The sequence below is a fragment of the Phasianus colchicus genome, chromosome 20 (genome assembly GCF_987193195.1).
Source record: "Phasianus colchicus chromosome 20, bPhaCol1.hap1.1, whole genome shotgun sequence".
NCBI classification, from domain to species: Eukaryota; Metazoa; Chordata; class Aves; order Galliformes; family Phasianidae; genus Phasianus; species Phasianus colchicus.
Genome location: NC_143455.1, coordinates 1,379,690 through 1,400,762, shown reverse-complemented (window position 1 = coordinate 1,400,762; position 21,073 = coordinate 1,379,690). Strand labels below are relative to the sequence as shown.

Here is a 21,073-nt window from a genome sequence, read left to right as displayed (position 1 = left end):
GGCGGCCCTCGCTCCAGGGATGCGCGCCGACCCCGCAGCCGTCCCGAGGGCAGCGCGGCGGGCCGGGACGCGGGCAGCGGGGGCAGAGGGGCAGGTGGAGGCGGCGGAGCCCGCGGAGCCCGCGGGGCAGGCGGCAGCTCCCGGCTCTCGCTGCTCCACGAGCCCAGGCGGCGGAGGCTCCTCCTCCTCCTTAACTCTTGCCGGGCTCGGGGCGAAGCCGCGCTGCCGGGCTGGGGCTCGGGGCTCCCGGGCGGCTCCGCGCAGCCGGGGGGCGCTGCGGGTCCCACCCGCGCTCGGCGTTGGGGCCGCGGCCGTCCGCGGGGCGCGGAGCGGGGACCGGGCAGCGCGCACCGCCCCGGGCCGACCGCTCCCGGCCCGTCCCCGCCCCCGGGCAGCGCCGGGCAAGGTGAGCCCCCCCCCGCAGCCCCGGCCTCCCCGCTCCGCACCGCGGGCTGCAAGAAGTTAATTTATTTTTGGAAAAGCGGCTCGCAGAGTTTGTCTAATTCCATCCGCACCGGTTCCTTTCACTCTATTTTAAACCGGTTCTTACTGTGCTCTGCGAGTTTATAAAAACAATCACTGCTTCCTGATAAAAGCGGCCCTAACCCGCGGAGGAAGCGAGGACCCCCCAAAAGCCGCATCTCCTCCCGGACACTGTAGCTCAGCTGAAAAGTTCGCAGGTAATTTGCGTTTCCTACTCCACGTCTTTCTGCTCTCCGGCTGCTCGCTCGCAGTTCGGCCGACACACGGCACCCCCACCCCGCGGGGCGCGCTCCCGCTGCTTCTCGGGGGCGGTTGGGCGGTGGGGCCGCGCGCACCTGGCAGCCCCGCACCGCTGCGCGGCGAGGAGAGGAGAGGATGCGGCTTTGCAAACGGAGGAGGATGGGGAAGGGCCACGTGGGTGCCCGGCGGCCGTTTGGAAGCTGCTCGGAAGGGTTCTCTGAACGCAGCCCCGCTACATCCCTCCCGGCTCCTGCTCCTCGTGCTCCTGCTTCGGTGGGGCGGCTGCGCGCAGGGTCAGGCCGGCTGCACAGACAGCTTAGTGCCAATTCACCGTGACTCACCAGTGCGACCCGCAGAACTGTTAAGTAAAAGCTCCCGGCATCGCTCACGCTTCAAAATCTGGGGCGTTTATGGACCGCTTTGTTTCTTTTTAAATGAATGCATTGCAAAATGCGTCCTGACATAAACGGTTCATCTCGTTTGTTTGCAAACCTCCGGGGAGGTTTGCTGGCCTCACGCGGGGTTCCTGCTGCTGCAGGGTTAATGCTTTTGGGAGCTGCCTTGGCAGCAGAGCAGGGTCCCAGCGCAACGGGGTTGTGCGGAGCGCAGCAGTGCTGTCCAGCTGTGCTGTATCCATCCCTGTGCTGTATCCATCCATCCCTGTGCTCTGCCCATCCCTGCGCTTTGCTCATGGTGTGCTGTGCCCATCCATCCCTGCACTGCACCTATTCTTCCTTGCACTATGCCTGTCCCTGCACTTTTTCCATCCCTATGCTGTGCCCATCCATCCCTTCGTTGTGATAATCCTGTACTGTGCCATCCGTGCACTGTGGATGCATCCCTACTCTCTGCCTGTTCTGCACTGTGCTCATCTGTCCCTGTGCTATGCCCATCCCTGCACTTTGCCCATGTTGCACTGTGTTTATCCGTCCTTGCACTGTGCCCATCCCTATGCTGTGCTTGTCCTACACTGTGCCCATCCTGTGCTGTGCCATCCCTGCATGGTCTCCATCCCTGAACTGCGTCCATCCCTGTGCTGTCCATTTATCTCTGCTCTGTATCCATCCCTTGCTGTGCCTGTGCTGCACTGTGCCTATCCATCCCTGCTCTGTGCCCATCCATCCCTGCACTGTTCCCATCCATCCCTGAGCTGTGCCGTCCCTGTACCATGCCCATCTCTCCACTCCCTGCAGCACTGCCCCCATCACTCTCAGGGGATCTGCAGCTGTTGGGAAAAGGGCTGAGGGTCAGGTCTTCTGTGCTGTGTTACAGCCACTGCTCTGCTGCAACCCGTCTGCATCCTGGTCAACTTTACCCTGATGCCTATGGGTAAAGCCCAACAATAAGGAATAAAAATAGGAGAAAAATGTATGAAAGAAATTTGTTTTAGAAGGGTATGACGTGTTCTCTCCTGCAAATGTCACTTGTCGGGCAGCTCAAGGGGTGGCAGAAGGGCCCGCAGCCCCTTCCGCAGTGCCGCTCTCCCCCGGGCTGGTCCACGCTCAGGGAGGGGCCACGCGGGTGTTTTGTGGAGCATCGAGCTAAAAATAGTTTCTCTTTTCTGCTCCATCTGAATGGGCAGCCACATATGACTGTACATGGATTTGTCTGATAGTCCCATTTCAGTGTAAGAGACAAAATATCTTAGTTATGGCTTTGTTCTTCAGCTAACAATGGGTAGCTAAAAATATCCGACTTTGTTCCACTCAATAAAATTCTCTCAAGGGGAGACACTAACGTTACATTTTTGCCAGATCCGTGCAAAATGCAGCCAAAGAAAACGTGCATTTTTGCCAGCAACTTTTCATAAAACCTGTTACGAGCAGAAAACTGCAGAGCGCTGTGAGCGGGGGCTGCGCCGGCTGCTGCAGGGCTCGCTGGGGCTGCCCTGCTCCCAGCGGGGCTTGGGGAGGGCAGAGCCTGGTGAAACTGAGCCGCCTCCTCCTCCTCCTCCGGGTGCTGATCCTTCTCCCGTGGTCCATGCATGCTTGTGTTGCGGCGGCATGGGGCGATGCATCTCTGCCTCGCAGGAGGAGAGTGCCCCAGCCCTTCAGTGGCAGCTGCTCGGTGGTCGCTGCGGTCGTGCTCCAATTCCCTTATTTCCCGTTTTATGGCAGCTGAGGCTGGAGGCCGGCCCCATCCTGCTGTGCACGGTAAAAGCCTGGCACGGCTCTGTAGCGTGCTCACAGCCTGACAGCCAAGAGGAAACCAGCAGGGACCTCACTGGGCTGGCACGGCCCCACGAGGTGGGAAGGAGGTGGGAAGGAGGTGGGAAGGATGGGCTCTCTCATGCTCACTCCATTTCCTTCCCACCTCCTACCCATCTCGTGGGGCCGCGCCAGCCCCACGTCTCCAAATAAAGGTGTCCCCCTGTGCCCCAGTCTATCTGCAGTGCTGTGCTGGTGGCTGCAGAGCCGCCGATAATGGGGTGAATGGGAGGCCAGCCTCGTTCTCTTTGTCTCTCTGAACCTGTTTCCGTTTTCCAGCATCCCTCCTGTTGTGTAGGCATCCATTGATGACCACACTAATAATCCCAAACCTTTGTGCTGTATTTGCTCTCCAGGCCGCAGTGCCATGTCCAGCTCTCCTACTGAACTGTGCCTCTTCTTGTGACCTTGACATGTTGATGCTTTTCTTTGGGCACTTTGTTTTGTATATGGCCACATTAAGCATGCTGGCATGCAGGCTGCTGTGGCAGAGATGTTTCAGTACCAAGGCTGATGGGTTATGGCAGGAGCAGTGCTCTGTGCCAAGGAGCTCTCTATGCCCAGGTGGGATGGAGCAGGGGTGGTCTCTTGGTGAGGGTGGGCTCGCAGCTGAAGTTGTTGACAGAGGGGGGTGCAGGCAGGGAAAGGGGCCGGGGAATGCTGTGTGGCTCTTTATGTGCCGTGGCAGAAGCACAGCTTCCCTCTTCCTGGTGCTTACCCTGCTCCCCCACTCCACGGACACCTGTCCTGCAGGGCCTGTCCTCCTCCCTGAGGGCCATGCTCCAGTTGAGGGCTGTGCTCCTTCCCGGGGGACAGGCACATCTTTTGGGAAGAAGACACTGCCTGACGTGATTCATGCACTGTTTGCTGCCGCAGCATTCCCGGAATGTACCTGCTTTATTTCTTGGCTTTCTCACTTGTTATTGGAGAGGAGCAAAGTTAGCTGATGACACCAAGATGAGTGGTGCAGTTGATACAACAGAAGGAAGGGATGCCATCCAGAGGGACCTGGACAGGCTTGAAAAGTGGGCCCACATGAACCAAATGAGGTTCAACAAGGCCAAGTGTTGCAGTTGGGTTGGGGCAGTCTCAGTTATGTGTGCAGACTGGGAGAAGAATTTCTTGAGAGCAGCCTTGCAGAAAAGGACTTGGGGTTCTGGTGGACAAAATCTGACATGAGCTAGCAGTGAGCTCTTGGAGCCTGGAAGGCCAATGGTACCCTGGGCTGCATTAGCAGAGGGGTGGCAGCTGCACATCAGGCCCTGGTGGAGGTGCTCAGCAGCAGCTTGGGAGCCAGTCAGGAGACCCTGCAAGGTACCAGGGCAGGTTACCACGCTGCCAGGTCATCTCAGTGCCATATGCCAGACTATAGCCCAGCTGCTTTTGCTGAGCTTTTGGGTCAGCAGGGGCTGGGGACATGGCTCAATGCTCCCTGCTCCTGCAGCCCACAGCACAGCTGTGCTACAGCATGGCTGAGAGCCTCACACCCAGCACCAGCGCCTGCCTGTCCCCCTGTTCCTCCACTCTGGGCCACTCCGGCCCCTGCCTGGCTTCTAGGCTGTGGGCACTGCACAGATAAGGCTGTCATTTTGGAAGTCCCCAAAATGCATTTTTTCTGCATCATCTCAGGGACCATGGGAAAGCAGATCTTTGGGAGAGGAGATTTCTTCTGAAGGACTCATGCTAGTCCTGGGAGCTGGCGGGTGCATTGGGTGCAGATTCTTTATCCCTGTGTGGGAGGACTGGAGAGAAGCAGTAAGATTATAGCTGGGGAGCAGGGAGAGGAGCACATCAGGGCATGGTATCTGACTCCTCTATGTGATGTGCTACTATTCTGCTGACTCACAATAGCACTGCTGTGGTGAGTTATATGAGGGACATTTCTGGAAGGGGACAGGAGGCAAATTCATATTTTTTTTTTGCCTGAGGTGATCCAGGGTGATTTCCTTGGCAAGTCTACAATGCATAGCCTTCCTCCGTGCTCTGTGTCTGCTGTAGAGGCACCTCTACTTTGAGGCAGAGCTGTTGGCTCAGCCCTCCTTCACCTGCCTGCAGCTGACGATGGGTCTCAGCCCATCCCACTGCCCAGGCAGGTTGCTTCAACTGCCATATACCTGCACCCGGGACCTGCCTGTGTCCATCGTGCCCATGTCCTGGGCACAAAGCAGCCAGCAGTTCGGTGCTGTTGGTGTTGGCCTGGAGAAGGCCCAAGGACAAGAGACATGGCTCTGCCTTAACTGCATTTTCTGACTCATACTGATTTATGACCCAACTTCAAGCCAAAAATACACCCAGCTCACACGGCCACTGCTGGAGCAGACACTGAAGGCTTATCAGCTGTCCCCAGGGCCTTCCTGGCTGCTGACCTCATCAGGAGGCTGTGACAGCTGTGGGCACCCCATGGCCACCCCGCTCTGGGTCTTCTCGCCAGGGCTGCTCTGGGATGGTGCCCGGAGCCCCGGGGTAGGTGTGAACCTTGCTCAGCTCTGCACTGACCCTCATGGGCTCCCACTGCTCTGCCCAGCGTTGGGCATGTAGCCAGGGAGGTTTCTCGACATGGGAAATGCGCACAGGCTCTGGCTCTGCTCTGGAGGCAAAGGGGCACTTTGTGATCCTGTAGGCATCGCTCACCCCATAAGTTTCTCTCCTCATGCTCCACCATTAACAGTACAGCCAGATTTAGCCTTCCATTATACTTCAAGCCTCTCAGGGCCATTCCACTCCATGTGCTACTGTAGCCAGTGGTGGGGAAGAGAGCAGAGAGGCTGTGGCTGTTGAGGATGGCAGTCTGGTACGACCTTACCAGAGGGGCATCTCTGCTCTTAGGATGAGTCTCTGAGCCATGGGCTGTCAGCATTCCCACAACACACTGCAATGCGTTACTCCCAAACTGTCAGAGTTTTGCAGCTTTCCTGCATTTCTAGTAGCAAAACTGTAGCTGAGAAAGAGCAAAGCATCAGGAAGCTGGGCTGAGCATCTCACTATAGGAGTCTGATTCAAGGTGTTCCTAGAACTAGGTGCAGTGCAGTGGGATGTGGGAATGAAGGAGCTGAAGGGAGCTGTTGGATACAGTTGGCTGCAGATCCAGCCTCGGTGTATCTGTGCGTGTTGTTCCCTATCTGCACAGCAGGCGAAGGCCATAAATCAAAGTGGATCACCAGGAGAAGTGCTGTCAGAGCAGGTCATTTTGCAGGGCTCTTGACATCGGCCAGCCAGCTGCTGGATGGGGCATATGGAGTTTGTTTAACCACCCGCAGCAGCACGTCATGCCGTGGGTCCGGCAGCTCGGTGTGCAGTGCAAATAACAGTAACAGCGTGTGCAGTTGTTGGAGGGTTGCAGTGCTGTGTGGGATTTGGTCTCTGCTTAGGAAACGTTCCTGGGAAAGTCTTTTTGCTCGCAGCACTAGTAGAGGAGGCTCGACTCCATTCTGAAGCAAGACGATGAATAATAACTCCCCAGAGATGTGGCAAAGGCTGTGAAACAGCCTCGTGGAGCTGTGAGCCCCAGCTCAAAGGGCCCCGCTGCGTTCTGTCCCTGGAAAACTCACAGCGTCTCATTTCTGCTCCACAAACAGCACGTAGGCATCTCCACCAGCGGCTGTCATCACCGCGCGAGGAGCTGTCCCGGCGTGCTGCTTGGAGTCCCCGGGTTCAGCGCTGACAAACAGCTCCGTCCCTGGAGGCCGCCCCATTGCCTGGGGTGTCCAGAAAGGCTCACTGAATGCCGAGCTGCTAAGCGGGTTTCAAACAGCAGAAGTGGTCCTTTGGGTGGTGTTCGAGTTTGACAAATCCTTCGCGCCGTTGCTTGCTCATCCTCATGCTGTTGCTCCTTGCTGTTTCTCTAGGGTAGATCCGTCAGGTGGCCCCAGGCCTGTGTCCCACTGTCCAGCCACGCAGAGCAACCGGGGATCCTGGGGCTGAGAGCGTCCCCTTCCTACTCTGCTGCTTTCCTGCAGCAAAACTATTTCCTCCTCTCTTTAGCAGTGAAGGAGGTGCACAACTGCTGTGTGCAGCTGCCTCAGACTCCCCTGCCAGGTGTGGTCTCATGTTCATGTGTCACCTGGTGTCACTGCATTCCTACAGGGGACCCAGGGCTTGGACATTGCTGCTGAGTGATGGGCTGTGTCTCCGTGTCAGCCCAGAGCCATCACACTTTGTATTCAGGGAAGTGTGACAGTGAAAGTCAGACACACAGCCTTTTAGAAGGGTTTGCAAACACACTTCTCGGTTCAAGCTGAACAAGGATCCTAAAAATAAATATCTCTATGAGCAGTGTTGGCCTTGGTTTCCTCCTAGGGAAACCCTGATACTCCAGACCCTGCCCCAGGTTTGCAGGGCTGCAGAGAGCTTGAGACAGCAGTGGTGCAGGGCTGCCAGCTGGAGATTCTGGTAATTGCTGTGTCCCACTAGAGACACCTCCATGAGGTTGGTGCAGCCCCTGGTGCAGGAGGTGACCCTCCGGGATGACCAGAGTCATTCCTGGAACACAAGGGACTGCTGGTGCAGCCAGGACACAAAGGGTGCCCCAAGGTCTGGTGCACCCAGCAGCTCACCCGCAGCAAACAGCCAGGAGATAAGGGATGTCTAAGCCCAGAGTGGGAGGCAGCAGCTCTTTGGAGAAGAGTAGGATGTGCCAAGAGCCCTGGTTTTGAGCTCTTTGTAGAGCAGACTTGACAATAAGCCCATGCAGGCCCTTCCGTTGGGAATTTTCACCGGTACAGAATGCTCGGTGGTATCTGCTCCTCTGCTTTGCCTTCTCCGGGGCCATCTGACTGCAGCATGCACGCTCTGGCTGCCCAGCATCCAAGCCATTTGTCACTGAGAAATTTAACTTTCTGAAGTCTGCAAGCTTGCTAAGAATAAACTTAATAAATTAGTGAGCATATTTAAAGTGCACCACTGCTCGCTGATCTGGCATTTTAATCTACTCGTGAAGCTATCCAGAATGTTTGCTCAGCGTGTGGCCAAGTTCTGAAATATTTGCATGCTGCTATTGTCAGTACATCTCCTGACCCTTTGCAAAAGGATGGCAGGAGGAGTGAATTTATAAGAATCTTCCACTGGCGAAGGTAGCAGAGCCGTTCCTAACACACTCGGTGGAGTTATCTCCCTTAGATCATCTTTGCCTGTTATTCCGATCGGGTGGATGAGATACAATTAAACAGCACAGCTGTGTTTTATGTTCTCCAGAGCTACATATCCTCTTCAGTGACACACATTCTTTGCAGGTCAGTTGTAAAACATGTTTGATGTTGGCACATAGGCTGTTGGAGCAAACTGAAGCTGTTTTCTCCGTTGGAAATGGCAGTGGGGAAGCTGCGGGTTAGCCTGGCCTTGCCCCAGGAAGGCAAGAGATGCCCGTTTCTTCCTTCCCCTTCCCCACGGCTGGGCAGCAGGCAGGGGCTCATGCAGGCAGGACGAGGGCCAAGCAGCTGTGCTGGGCTCCAGGAGCTGGTTCTCCTCCCCTCCTCCTCTGCCTTGTTACTGCAGCATGGATAATGAACCTCTACCGACTGTTCTGCGAGCTGCCTGTTTCCACCTGTTCTTCGGGGTTCTTGGAGCCTCAATGAAATGGAGTAAGATTTGGATCTCTGTAGGGATCCCATGGCCATGCTTATCTCCATGCTGTGGTATGTGCAGGTGTGGGCTCTGAAGTCCTCACAATCCTCCTGGGAGCAGCACCCAGAGGTTTTCAGTCGCAGGGCAGACACTGCTCCTGCTGGCTCCAGCTGATGTGTGGTGGTTCAGGGTTGGGGATTTAAATGACAGCTGAGCAAACAGCTGGCCAACAGTCTCTTTGTGCTGAAGTTGGCTTTTCTAGATAGTGAATCACGGAATCATGGAGTCATAGAATCCTTGGAGTTGGAATGGACCTTTAAAGGTCATCTTGTCCAACTTTCCTGCAATGAACAGGGACACCCACAGCTCCATCAGTGCTCAGGGCCCCATCCAAATTGACCTTGGGTGTCTCCAGGGATGGGGCACCAACACATCTCTGGGCAACCTGTGCCAGCGCCTCACTGGCACTGGCACATGAATCTCCCCTTTCAACTTTTCCTCAGTACTTTTTTTCTGTTGTTTAATTGTATCAGTTTCTTTTTTCCTTTTCTTTTTTTTTTTAAATGTTGTGTGCTGATGAGCATCTTATAATTAGTCTTTTTAGTTCTCCTGTAGTGCAGAATTGTGACTGTGACCCAAACATTGGCCCCAGAATGATCTGCCCTACTTTAGACATATACTTAGCACAGGAAGAACTGCACTCCTCAGCCAGGTGTGGGAGTGCCAGAGCAGGCTGACCCCAGCACAGAGTCCTGGGATCAGGGGAGGCTGGAGCTCAAGCAGAAGCACACAGAGCCAAGCTTTGCAAGGAAGCCCAGTTCTGAGTTATACTTGAATTGAAAAAAAAAGGGGAAAAAAAAAAAAAAGAATCTAGAAAAGAATGTGGTCAAGAACACAAGGTTGATATTTTTGAAGAAAAAAAAAAAAGTTAATCTGGAGAATGATGGAGAAGGGCCATAGTGAAAGAAAAACCAGAGCATTAAAGCGGCAAATGGCAAAGTAAGATAGAGGCTGCAGACACCCTGGTGTGAGATCGGAAGTTTGCTCAGCACAAGGTGCACCTTCCAGGTGCCCATCCATTCCTAAATTCATAGCTCATCACTTTCAGACTGTTCTTCTCCTCTGAAAGCTGATGTTGGAGACCCTGGGCATCCCTGGGCCCATCGAGTAGCTCAGTTCCATCAGGTCACCACATGTCTCAACCAAATTCAAAGCACATGAGGTGCTCCTAAGTGGCAAGTCTTGGGAAGAAGAGAGGTCACTTCTGCTGTGCTTCATTTAATATAGCTGCTACACTAATTCACTTCTTTTGGCTCCAAAGATCACTGCAGGTCTAGGAATTCTTATTTGTTTGTTTATTTTGTGTGACAGATGTGTCACCAGAAGAAATGTTACGTTCAACAGCTTTTGCTATCAGTGGTGCATGACTGAAAGGGAACAACAGGACTCAGTCCCACCTACAGGTACAGGCAGGCAGCAATAGTGATGAAACTCTTTTCAGAGTTCCTTTTTGGAGCTGTTTGAACTATGAGGACTGCAGATATCGTTGTGATTATCTACTCTGGCTACCAGCTATAATCTGAGCCCTGATTTTCTCCTACTTGAGTCACAGCAAGCAACGAAGCATGATATAACATCTGCTAATGATGGAGATTCCCACAGTGCCCAAGTGAATTCTTGCAGTGGTTCATTACCCTTGCTAGTATGCCAGTAATACTGTGCCACATTACTGCTTCCAGTTCATCTAGCTTCAGCTTCTGGACATCAGATTGTAGTAAAACTCTAACTGCTAGGTTGGAGAGTCTTCAGTGGGAAACCAGACATGGTCCATATACCCCACAGCCTGCTTTTTGGCTAGCAGAGTAGATTGAGCTCCCGAGGCCTCTCACTGCAAGGTCAGTTCTCTTTATTACCATCTTCATGGCTCTTCTCCCATTCTCTCAATGTCCTGGTGAGCAGGACATTGGCACAGGCACCCAAAGGCAGGAGCATAGAATTTCATCTGAATTTCATCTGAACATCTGATTTCCCCCCAGCTCTTCCAGGAGTGCTGCAGCCTTTGGGGCATCTTCACACACAAGGAGGGTGCAGTCCCAACTCTACCAAACCCCCCAGAGTTTCACAACCACCACTTCCCAGGACAGAGCATCCTGCCTTGTATGTGTGACCCATAATCTGCGTTCTTGTTCCAAGATGTATGACTATATTTGGCGATATCGACAATCTGCTCGTGCCCAGTTTAACCAGCAACCCAGGCCATTCTGTATCAGTGATCTGGCTTCTTCTCTGTTTGCCAGTCTCACAATCTCTGTGTCATCAGCAAACTTTACCACAGATGATTTAATATTTTTTCAGATCATTGATAAAAATGTTGAATAGAACTGGGCCAAGAATCGACCCCTGGGGAACTCCACTAAATCCACCCCTGCTGGGTGAGGAGTTCCCATTTACAATTGCCTCTGAGACACGTTACCCAGCCAGCTTTTAATCTATTTAATATGTGCCATGTTGATTGTGTATTGTTCTAGTTTCTTAATCAAAATGTCGTACAGTACCAAGTCAATTGCCTTGCAGAAGTCTAAGTATATTACACCACCAATATTATTTTTATCAATCAAACTTGTAATTTCATGAAAAAGATGAATCTTTGTCTGACAAGTCCTGTTTTCCATAAATCTATGTGAATTAGCATTCACTGTATTTGTTCAGCTGAAATCTCCACCCGCTGCATGCTGTGGCAGCCTTCAGAGGTGCCTGCTCAGAGCTGATGCCAGGCTGACCAGCCTGCCAGGATCTGGTTCAGCCAAAAACTCCACAAACATTGGCAAACATCAGATTTCCTCTATTGCTGTTGACTGTTCTAGTGCCTCCATCCAGAGACAGACTAACACAAACAACAACTTCAGAAGAGCTATATTTATTCCTTTTATATTGAGAAATTGCTTCTCATCAGCTTCAGGTTTGCAGCGCATACATTGTCCTCAGCTCTTGGCTTTCCTTATCAGTTTTCTACAGTTTCTCACTTCTCATTCATTATTATCAGTTTCCCCTTTCTTAAGTTATATATGGTTTTCTTATTTTTCACAGTTGTCTTCACTTCTTTCACAAGCCAGAGTCTTTTTTTTAACCAGTGTTGCCTTCTTTCTCAATTGTGGGATTGTGGTTTTGGGGCAACACGTAAAATGTTTTTCAACAATTCCCAGTTAGCATTCATATTTTTCTGATTAAATACTTCTCCCAATTGATTCGCTTCATAATTGTTTTCAGCTCTGTGAAACCGAATCTTTTTAGCATTAAGTGGATATATTTTCAGAACAGAGCTCCACTTTAAATACTAACTTTACAGCTATTCTGCTTTTCAGTTAAATAAAATAGAATTGATTCTTAGAGACATTTGGCATGCATTTTAGGGTCACAGAACTGGGAAGTGGGAATTGTTCCTTAGAAAAGATGTTTTCATGAAAAGGTTGTGGTTTTTTTGTTTTTTTGTTTGTTTTTTTCTTTTTTTTTGTCACAGTGAATATTAATTTGAATAAAGTGGGGCTTGCCTACAGTCCAGAGCTGTAACGATGGCATCGTCACTCTTTTGGCAACAGAAGCTTCAGACATTTAGTCCAAAACCGTGAAGTTCCCGGTGACAGGAAAAAGGGAAACATTAATCCTATTTTTAAGAAAGGGAGAAAAGAAGACCCAGGGATCTACAGGCCGGTGAGCCTCACCTCTGTGCCTGGGAAGATCATGGAGCAGATCCTCCTAGAAGCTGTGTCTAGGCACATACGAGACAAAGAGGTGATTTGAGACAGCCAGCATGGCTGCACCAAGGGCAGATCGTGCCTGACCAATGCGGTGGCCTTCTGTGATGGAGAGACGGCTTTGGTGGATGGGGGAAGGGCAGTGGATGTCATCTGCGTGGACGTCTGCAAGGCCTTTGACATGGTCCCTCACCACATCCTGCTCTCTGGCTTGCAGAGGTGTGGATTTGAAGGATGGACTGTTGGGTGGATTGGGAATTGGCCGGCTGGTCGCAGACAAAGGCTGTGATCAATGATTCTGTGTCAGGATACTGAACCTAATGAGGCTCAGTAAGGCCAAGTGCAGGGTGCTGCACCTGGGTCGGGGCAATCCCAGGTAGTTATAGAAACTGGGGGAAGATCAGCCCTGCGGAGGAGGACTCGGGGGTCCTGGTGGACGAGAAGCTGACACGAGCCAGCAGTGTGCGCTGCAGCCCGGAAGGCCAACTGTGTTCTGGGCCGCATGAAAAAAGGGGTGGCCAGCAGGGAGAGGGAGGTGATTGTCCCCCTCTGCTCGGCTCCTGTGAGGCCCCATCTGCAGCACTGCGTCCAGGCCCGGGGCCCCCAGCACAGGAAGGACGTGGAGCTCTTGGAGCGGGTCCAGAGGAGGGCACTGAGATGGTCAGAGGGCTGGAGCAGCTCTCCTGTGAGGAAAGGTTGGGGGAACTGGGGTTGTTTCAACTGGAGAAGAGAAGCTCTGGGGAGACCTCGTTGTGGCCTTCCAGAACTTGAAGGGAGCGTATAAACAGGAGGGGGAACGGCTGTTTGTGAGGGTGGATGGTGAGGGGACAAGGGGGAATGGCTTTAAACTGAGACAGGGGAGGTTGAGGCTAGGTATTAGGAGGAAGTTTCTCACCCAAAGGGTGGTGAGGCACTGGAACGGGTTGCCCAAGCAGGTTGTGGATGCCCCATCCCTGGAGGCATGCAAGGCCAGGCTGGATGTGGCTCTGGGCAGCCTGGTCTGCTGGTTGGCGACCCTGCACATAGCAGATGATATTTGTTGTCCTTTTCAACCCAGGCCATTCATTCTGGGCACCTCAGCTGCTTCCTCTGCACTCTTCTTCAGGGGGTGGCAATGGCAGGGGGTTACCATCCCACAGCCAGACAACCCGGACGGGCGCTGTCAGCAGTGATGGTGATGTAGACCACCAGTGATGCAGAGCTGCATTCTTGCCTTGCTGCAACCACAGCTGTGCCCCAGTGTGTTGCCCAGTGCCTCTGGTTCAGCTGCTGGGCACCGCTGGGTGCAGCCCGGCTCCGTCCTCTCTGCACCTCCCTGCAGGGACTGATGGCCGTGCCTGGGATCCCCCTGAGCCTGCTCTCCTGCAGGCAGAGCCGCCCCAGCTCTCCCAGAATCCCACCCCAACCATTCCCCATCCCTACGTTCCCAGTGGTGCTGACTGAGGAGGGGAGGGGATTTTGGAGAGGATTTTGGAGGGGCTGCTGGTGGGGCAGCCCTGGGACACGGCCCTTTGCGCTGCCCCGTCTTGCCCTGCAGGTGGGCACAGCGGTCTGGGGGGGCGTTTGGTGCTGTATGAACAACTGCAGGCAGTCGTAGCAAAGTGAATACGAAACATTTAATAATTTAAAGTAATTTAATGTAATTGAACATAATTGAACATAAAATAACATAAAACATGATAACATAATCTAATGGAGTCCCACACTGTCTCAGTCCAAGGTGTTGTTGGTGGACAGCCCAGGTTTGGAGGGGTAGGGCTGGGGTTGGTGCTGGTGCCCCTGGGGCAAGGGGCCAGCGAGGAGCCCAGGGCTACAGGTAGCCTTTTTTTGGCTATGGTGGTGTCTCCTGCTGCACCACGTGGTCCAGTTTCTGCAGATGCTCCTGTTTGTGCCCACTCAGCTTCGGCTAGTGCCGGCGTTTTGGTTCTGGAGCATCCTGGCCCTGCGGCAGCTTCCTCTTTGTGGCTTGGATGCGCTGCTGGCGACCGCTGGTGGTGCAGGCAGGGGCTGGGCACTCGGCCGAGTGATCATCCATGTCCGGGATGTTGTCCGGGACCTCTATTTCGGGTGTCACTACTGGAAGAGGAAGAAAATCCCCACAGGGGTAATGTCAGCTTTCCCACACCAAATCGGTGCCAACACTCCCCCGCCAGCTCTGCTGCCCCCAAACTCACAGCTGTTCATCCAAGTCAGGAGGTCACTGATGCTGGAGATGTCCTCCAGGATGTCTGAGCTCGTTGTTGCTGTTGGAAAAGCAAGAACATCCCTAGTGAGGCAATGCCAACTTTCCCACAGCCACCCGGTGCAGACAGCCTGCAGCCCCCAAACTCACCACCTGATTCCGGAGCTGCGATGCTGCAGGTGAGCGGAGCCGTGGTGGGTTGGGGGCACACGCTGATGGGTGCTGGGTGCCCCTGGCCCTCCGTGTACACCACGGCATCTCCAAAGGGCATCTCCGCCTGTTCCCTGCTGGTGGGCAGGGTGGAGGGTGTGAGGAGCACCTGCTGCTGCTGTACCGGAGGTGCTTGGAGGACAGTTGAGGGGCCTGGGCGGCCGGGGGCCTGCAGCGGGCAGCTGCCTGCGGGCTGCGGGGGCTGCCCACGCAACGCGGCCCCAGGCCGCAGCCCCATCGGCTGCTGGGGCTGCATCGTCCCTGCCACCGGGGGCTGTTCCCAGCAGTGGGCAGGGGCATTGGGGGGAGGCATACCTGGCTTCATGCCGCCGGGTAGGAGCATGAGCAGGGGTAACTGCCGCCCCCCAGGTTGGAGATGACCCACAACAGTGGGCAGCCCCTCAGGAGTGAGCTGAACCACAATGGGGGGCACTCCCTCAGGTGGCAGCTTACCCACAGCTGGGGGCTTCCCCCGACGTGGCAGCTTACGTACAGTTGGGGGCTTCCCCCCAGGTGGGAGCTGGCCCACAACTTGGAGGACCCCCCCAGGTGGCAGCTGACCTACAACTTGGGGGACCCCCCCAGGTGGCAGCTGACCTACAACTTGGGGCATCACCCCAGGTGACAGCTGACCCACAATTTGGGGGACCCCCCCAGGTGGCAGCTGACCTACAACTTGGAGCATCACTCCAGGTGGCAGCTGACCCAGAACTTGGGGGACCCCCCCAGGTGGCAGCTGACCCACAACTTGGGGCATCACCCCAGGTGGCAGCTGACCCACAATTTGGGGGACCCCCCCAGATGGCAGCTGACCCGCAGTTGGGGGCATCCCCCCAGGTGGCAGCTGAACCACTGTTGGGGGCATCCCCCCAGGTAGGAGCTGCACTCCCTGTCCTTGGACACCTGGTACCCCAGGCCAAACAGAAGCCTGAGGCACCACATAGGCGACGTTGGGGACAGGGAGGGGTTGGATCGACGCTGGCACTGCTCCGCTGACGTTGGGCTGCATTGCTGCAGTGGCCGGTGGAGGCACAGAGGATCCAGGGAAACTCGCGTCGGGTGTCGGAAGCACCGTCTGCATCCGTGGAGGAATTCTCTCTGTGGAGAAATGCCCAAATGGGCGCTGGGGTGAGATCTGGGGCACTGGCATCCCCTGGAGGGCCGCAGTGCCAGGAGCAGGAGGAGCCTGCTGCCTTACCCGCCATGGTAGCTCGAGAGTGGCAGTGGGGGGTTCCGTGACCGCTGGGGTCAGCCCCTCTCCCCTGAGCTCACAGTGCCCCTCTGTGACACAGTCCCTTGATGTCATAGGCATTGCTCTTTGCATGCCCCGTCACCAACACTTGCTGTGGCTGCTCAGTGCAGCCTTCCATTGTTTAAAAGGAGATTATAAAGAGGAGGGAAATGAACTTTTTGTGTGGTGGTGGTGATTGGACAAAGGGGGAATGGTTTTAACGTAAAGGAGTGGAGATCTGAATTAGACATGGGATGGGATTCCGTCCCACTGTAACACTGGAACATGTCCGAGTCCTCATGTCAGTCAGTCATGTAACTGAATGTATATAAATCCATGGGGCCAGATGATATCCATCCCGGGGTCCTGAGAGAGATGGCTGATGTGGTTGCTGAGCCGCTCTCCATCATATCTGAGAAAGCCATGGTGACTGGAAAAAGGGAAACGTTGCTCCCATTTTTAAGAAAGGGGGAGGCCGGTGAGCCTCACCTCTGTGCCTGGGAAGATCATGGAGCAGATCCTCCTAGAAGCTGTGTCTAGGCACATACGAGACAAAGAGGTGATTTGAGACAGCCAGCATGGCTGCACCAAGGGCAGATCGTGCCTGACCAATGCGGTGGCCTTCTGTGATGGAGAGACGGCTTTGGTGGATGGGGGAAGGGCAGTGGATGTCATCTGCGTGGACGTCTGCAAGGCCTTTGACATGGTCCCTCACCACATCCTGCTCTCTGGCTTGCAGAGGTGTGGATTTGAAGGATGGACTGTTGGGTGGATTGGGAATTGGCCGGCTGGTCGCACACAAAGGCTGTGATCAATGATTCTGTGTCAGGATACTGAACCTAATGAGGCTCAGTAAGGCCAAGTGCAGGGTGCTGCACTTGGGTCGGGGCAATCCCAGGTATTTATAGAAACTGGGGGAAGATCAGCCCTGCGGAGGAGGACTCGGGGGTCCTGGTGGACGAGAAGCTGACACGAGCCAGCAGTGTGCGTTGCAGCCCGGAAGGCCGACTGTGTTCTGGGCCGCATGAAAAAAGGGGTGGCCAGCAGGGAGAGGGAGGTGATTGTCCCCCTCTGCTCGGCTCCTGTGAGGCCCCATCTGCAGCACTGCGTCCAGGCCCGGGGCCCCCAGCACAGGAAGGACGTGGAGCTCTTGGAGCGGGTCCAGAGGAGGGCACTGAGATGGTCAGAGGGCTGGAGCAGCTCTCCTGTGAGGAAAGGTTGGGGGAACTGGGGTTGTTTCAACTGGAGAAGAGAAGCTCTGGGGAGACCTCGTTGTGGCCTTCCAGAACTTGAAGGGAGCGTATAAACAGGAGGGGGAACGGCTGTTTGTGAGGGTGGATGGTGAGGGGACAAGGGGGAATGGCTTTAAACTGAGACAGGGGAGGTTGAGGCTAGGTATTAGGAGGAAGTTTCTCACCCAAAGGGTGGTGAGGCACTGGAACGGGTTGCCCAAGCAGGTTGTGGATGCCCCATCCCTGGAGGCATGCAAGGCCAGGCTGGATGTGGCTCTGGGCAGCCTGGTCTGCTGGTTGGCGACCCTGCACATAGCAGATGATATTTGTTGTCCTTTTCAACCCAGGCCATTCATTCTGGGCACCTCAGCTGCTTCCTCTGCACTCTTCTTCAGGGGGTGGCAATGGCAGGGGGTTACCGTCCCACAGCCAGACAACCCGGACGGGCACTGTCAGCAGTGATGGTGATGTAGACCACCAGTGATGCAGAGCTGCATTCTTGCCTTGCTGCAACCACAGCTGTGCCCCAGTGTGTTGCCCAGTGCCTCTGGTTCAGCTGCTGGGCACCGCTGGGTGCAGCCCGGCTCCGTCCTCTCTGCACCTCCCTGCAGGGACTGATGGCCGTGCCTGGGATCCCCCTGAGCCTGCTCTCCTGCAGGCAGAGCCGCCCCAGCTCTCCCAGAATCCCACCCCAACCATTCCCCATCCCTACGTTCCCAGTGGTGCTGACTGAGGAGGGGAGGGGATTTTGGAGAGGATTTTGGAGGGGCTGCTGGTGGGGCAGCCCTGGGACACGGCCCTTTGCGCTGCCCCGTCTTGCCCTGCAGGTGGGCACAGCGGTCTGGGGGGGCGTTTGGTGCTGTATGAACAACTGCAGGCAGTCGTAGCAAAGTGAATACGAAACATTTAATAATTTAAAGTAATTTAATGTAATTGAACATAATTGAACATAAAATAACATAAAACATGATAACATAATCTAATGGAGTCCCACACTGTCTCAGTCCAAGGTGTTGTTGGTGGACAGCCCAGGTTTGGAGGGGTAGGGCTGGGGTTGGTGCTGGTGCCCCTGGGGCAAGGGGCCAGCGAGGAGCCCAGGGCTACAGGTAGCCTTTTTTTGGCTATGGTGGTGTCTCCTGCTGCACCACGTGGTCCAGTTTCTGCAGATGCTCCTGTTTGTGCCCACTCAGCTTCGGCTAGTGCCGGCGTTTTGGTTCTGGAGCATCCTGGCCCTGCGGCAGCTTCCTCTTTGTGGCTTGGATGCGCTGCTGGCGACCGCTGGTGGTGCAGGCAGGGGCTGGGCACTCGGCCGAGTGATCATCCATGTCCGGGATGTTGTCCGGGACCTCTATTTCGGGTGTCACTACTGGAAGAGGAAGAAAATCCCCACAGGGGTAATGTCAGCTTTCCCACACCAAATCGGTGCCAACACTCCCCCGCCAGCTCTGCTGCCCCCAAACTCACAGCTGTTCATCCAAGTCAGGAGGTCACTGATGCTGGAGATGTCCTCCAGGATGTCTGAGCTCGTTGTTGCTGTTGGAAAAGCAAGAACATCCCTAGTGAGGCAATGCCAACTTTCCCACAGCCACCCGGTGCAGACAGCCTGCAGCCCCCAAACTCACCACCTGATTCCGGAGCTGCGATGCTGCAGGTGAGCGGAGCCGTGGTGGGTTGGGGGCACACGCTGATGGGTGCTGGGTGCCCCTGGCCCTCCGTGTACACCACGGCATCTCCAAAGGGCATCTCCGCCTGTTCCCTGCTGGTGGGCAGGGTGGAGGGTGTGAGGAGCACCTGCTGCTGCTGTACCGGAGGTGCTTGGAGGACAGTTGAGGGGCCTGGGCGGCCGGGGGCCTGCAGCGGGCAGCTGCCTGCGGGCTGCAGGGGCTGCCCACGCAACGCGGCCCCAGGCCGCAGCCCCATCGGCTGCTGGGGCTGCATCGTCCCTGCCACCGGGGGCTGTTCCCAGCAGTGGGCAGGGGCATTGGGGGGAGGCATACCTGGCTTCATGCCGCCGGGTAGGAGCATGAGCAGGGGTAACTGCCGCCCCCCAGGTTGGAGATGACCCACAACAGTGGGCAGCCCCTCAGGAGTGAGCTGAACCACAATGGGGGGCACTCCCTCAGGTGGCAGCTTACCCACAGCTGGGGGCTTCCCCCGACGTGGCAGCTTACCCACAGTTCGGGCCTTCCCCCCACGTGGCAGCTTATGTACAGTTGGGGGCTTCCCCCCAGGTGGGAGCTGGCCCACAACTTGGAGGACCCCCCCAGGTTGCAGCTGACCCGCAATTTGGGGGACCCCCCCAGGTGGCAGCTGACCCACAACTTGGGGGACCCCCCCGGATGGCAGCTGACCTACAACTTGGAGCATCACTCCAGGTGGCAGCTGACCCAGAACTTGGGGGACCCCCCCAGGTGGCAGCTGACCCACAACTTGGGGCATCACCCCAGGTGGCAGCTGACCCACAATTTGGGGGACCCCCCCAGATGGCAGCTGACCCGCAGTTGGGGGCATCCCCCCAGGTGGCAGCTGAACCACTGTTGGGGGCATCCCCCCAGGTAGGAGCTGCACTCCCTGTCCTTGGACACCTGGTACCCCAGGCCAAACAGAAGCCTGAGGCACCACATAGGCGACGTTGGGGACAGGGAGGGGTTGGATCGACGCTGGCACTGCTCCGCTGACGTTGGGCTGCATTGCTGCAGTGGCCGGTGGAGGCACAGAGGATCCAGGGAAACTCGCGTCGGGTGTCGGAAGCACCGTCTGCATCCGTGGAGGAATTCTCTCTGTGGAGAAATGCCCAAATGGGCGCTGGGGTGAGATCTGGGGCACTGGCATCCCCTGGAGGGCCGCAGTGCCAGGAGCAGGAGGAGCCTGCTGCCTTACCCGCCATGGTAGCTCGAGAGTGGCAGTGGGGGGTTCCGTGACCGCTGGGGTCAGCCCCTCTCCCCTGAGCTCACAGTGCCCCTCTGTGACACAGTCCCTTGATGTCATAGGCATTGCTCTTTGCATGCCCCGTCACCAACACTTGCTGTGGCTGCTCAGTGCAGCCTTCCATTGTTTAAAAGGAGATTATAAAGAGGAGGGAAATGAACTTTTTGTGTGGTGGTGGTGATTGGACAAAGGGGGAATGGTTTTAACGTAAAGGAGTGGAGATCTGAATTAGACATGGGATGGGATTCCGTCCCACTGTAACACTGGAACATGTCCGAGTCCTCATGTCAGTCAGTCATGTAACTGAATGTATATAAATCCATGGGGCCAGATGATATCCATCCCGGGGTCCTGAGAGAGATGGCTGATGTGGTTGCTGAGCCGCTCTCCATCATATCTGAGAAAGCCATGGTGACTGGAAAAAGGGAAACGTTGCTCCCATTTTTAAGAAAGGGGGAGGCCGGTGAGCCTCACCTCTGTGCCTGGGAAGATCATGGAGCAGATCCTCCTAGAAGCTGTGTCTAGGCACATACGAGACAAAGAGGTGATTTGAGACAGCCAGCATGGCTGCACCAAGGGCAGATCGTGCCTGACCAATGCGGTGGCCTTCTGTGATGGAGAGACGGCTTTGGTGGATGGGGGAAGGGCAGTGGATGTCATCTGCGTGGACGTCTGCAAGGCCTTTGACATGGTCCCTCACCACATCCTGCTCTCTGGCTTGCAGAGGTGTGGATTTGAAGGATGGACTGTTGGGTGGATTGGGAATTGGCCGGCTGGTCGCACACAAAGGCTGTGATCAATGATTCTGTGTCAGGATACTGAACCTAATGAGGCTCAGTAAGGCCAAGTGCAGGGTGCTGCACTTGGGTCGGGGCAATCCCAGGTATTTATAGAAACTGGGGGAAGATCAGCCCTGCGGAGGAGGACTCGGGGGTCCTGGTGGACGAGAAGCTGACACGAGCCAGCAGTGTGCGTTGCAGCCCGGAAGGCCGACTGTGTTCTGGGCCGCATGAAAAAAGGGGTGGCCAGCAGGGAGAGGGAGGTGATTG

At 55.4% G+C, this 21,073-nt stretch overlaps 3 protein-coding genes across 5 annotated transcripts in view; 1 reads left to right on the top strand and 2 right to left on the bottom strand.

Annotated features, from left to right (window-relative positions):
* The first annotated feature begins 424 nt into the window (after positions 1-424).
* Positions 425-21,073, top strand: part of MYOCD (myocardin) — a 227,039-nt gene continuing 206,390 nt past the window's right edge. For 2 of the 3 annotated variants that reach the window (XM_090121963.1, XM_090121966.1), the window contains exon 1: positions 426-680. The gene's annotated coding sequence lies outside the window, so the exon portion shown is untranslated. Of the gene's footprint in view, positions 681-21,073 lie in introns of all 3 variants that reach the window. The other variant, XM_090121964.1, reaches the window with a different exon arrangement.
* Positions 14,138-16,172, bottom strand: LOC149915338 (uncharacterized). The gene is made up of 4 exons (XM_090121950.1): positions 15,832-16,172; positions 14,574-15,731; positions 14,416-14,484; positions 14,138-14,317 (listed from the first exon to the last, which is right to left on the bottom strand). Exons 1-4 carry the CDS (start codon positions 15,836-15,838, stop codon positions 14,148-14,150), a joined length of 1,404 nt encoding a protein of 467 aa, XP_089978076.1. The 5' UTR covers positions 15,839-16,172; the 3' UTR covers positions 14,138-14,147.
* Positions 18,283-20,317, bottom strand: LOC149915337 (uncharacterized). The gene is made up of 4 exons (XM_090121951.1): positions 19,977-20,317; positions 18,719-19,876; positions 18,561-18,629; positions 18,283-18,462 (listed from the first exon to the last, which is right to left on the bottom strand). Exons 1-4 carry the CDS (start codon positions 19,981-19,983, stop codon positions 18,293-18,295), a joined length of 1,404 nt encoding a protein of 467 aa, XP_089978077.1. The 5' UTR covers positions 19,984-20,317; the 3' UTR covers positions 18,283-18,292.

Coding starts and splice junctions, on each gene's coding strand:
- LOC149915338 (XM_090121950.1), bottom strand. Junction 14,485..14,573: donor CGCAGCTCCGGAATCAGGTG/GTGAGTTTGGGG, acceptor CTTTTCCAACAG/CAACAACGAGCTCAGACATC. Junction 14,318..14,415: donor CCTGACTTGGATGAACAGCT/GTGAGTTTGGGG, acceptor TTCCTCTTCCAG/TAGTGACACCCGAAATAGAG.
- LOC149915337 (XM_090121951.1), bottom strand. Junction 18,630..18,718: donor CGCAGCTCCGGAATCAGGTG/GTGAGTTTGGGG, acceptor CTTTTCCAACAG/CAACAACGAGCTCAGACATC. Junction 18,463..18,560: donor CCTGACTTGGATGAACAGCT/GTGAGTTTGGGG, acceptor TTCCTCTTCCAG/TAGTGACACCCGAAATAGAG.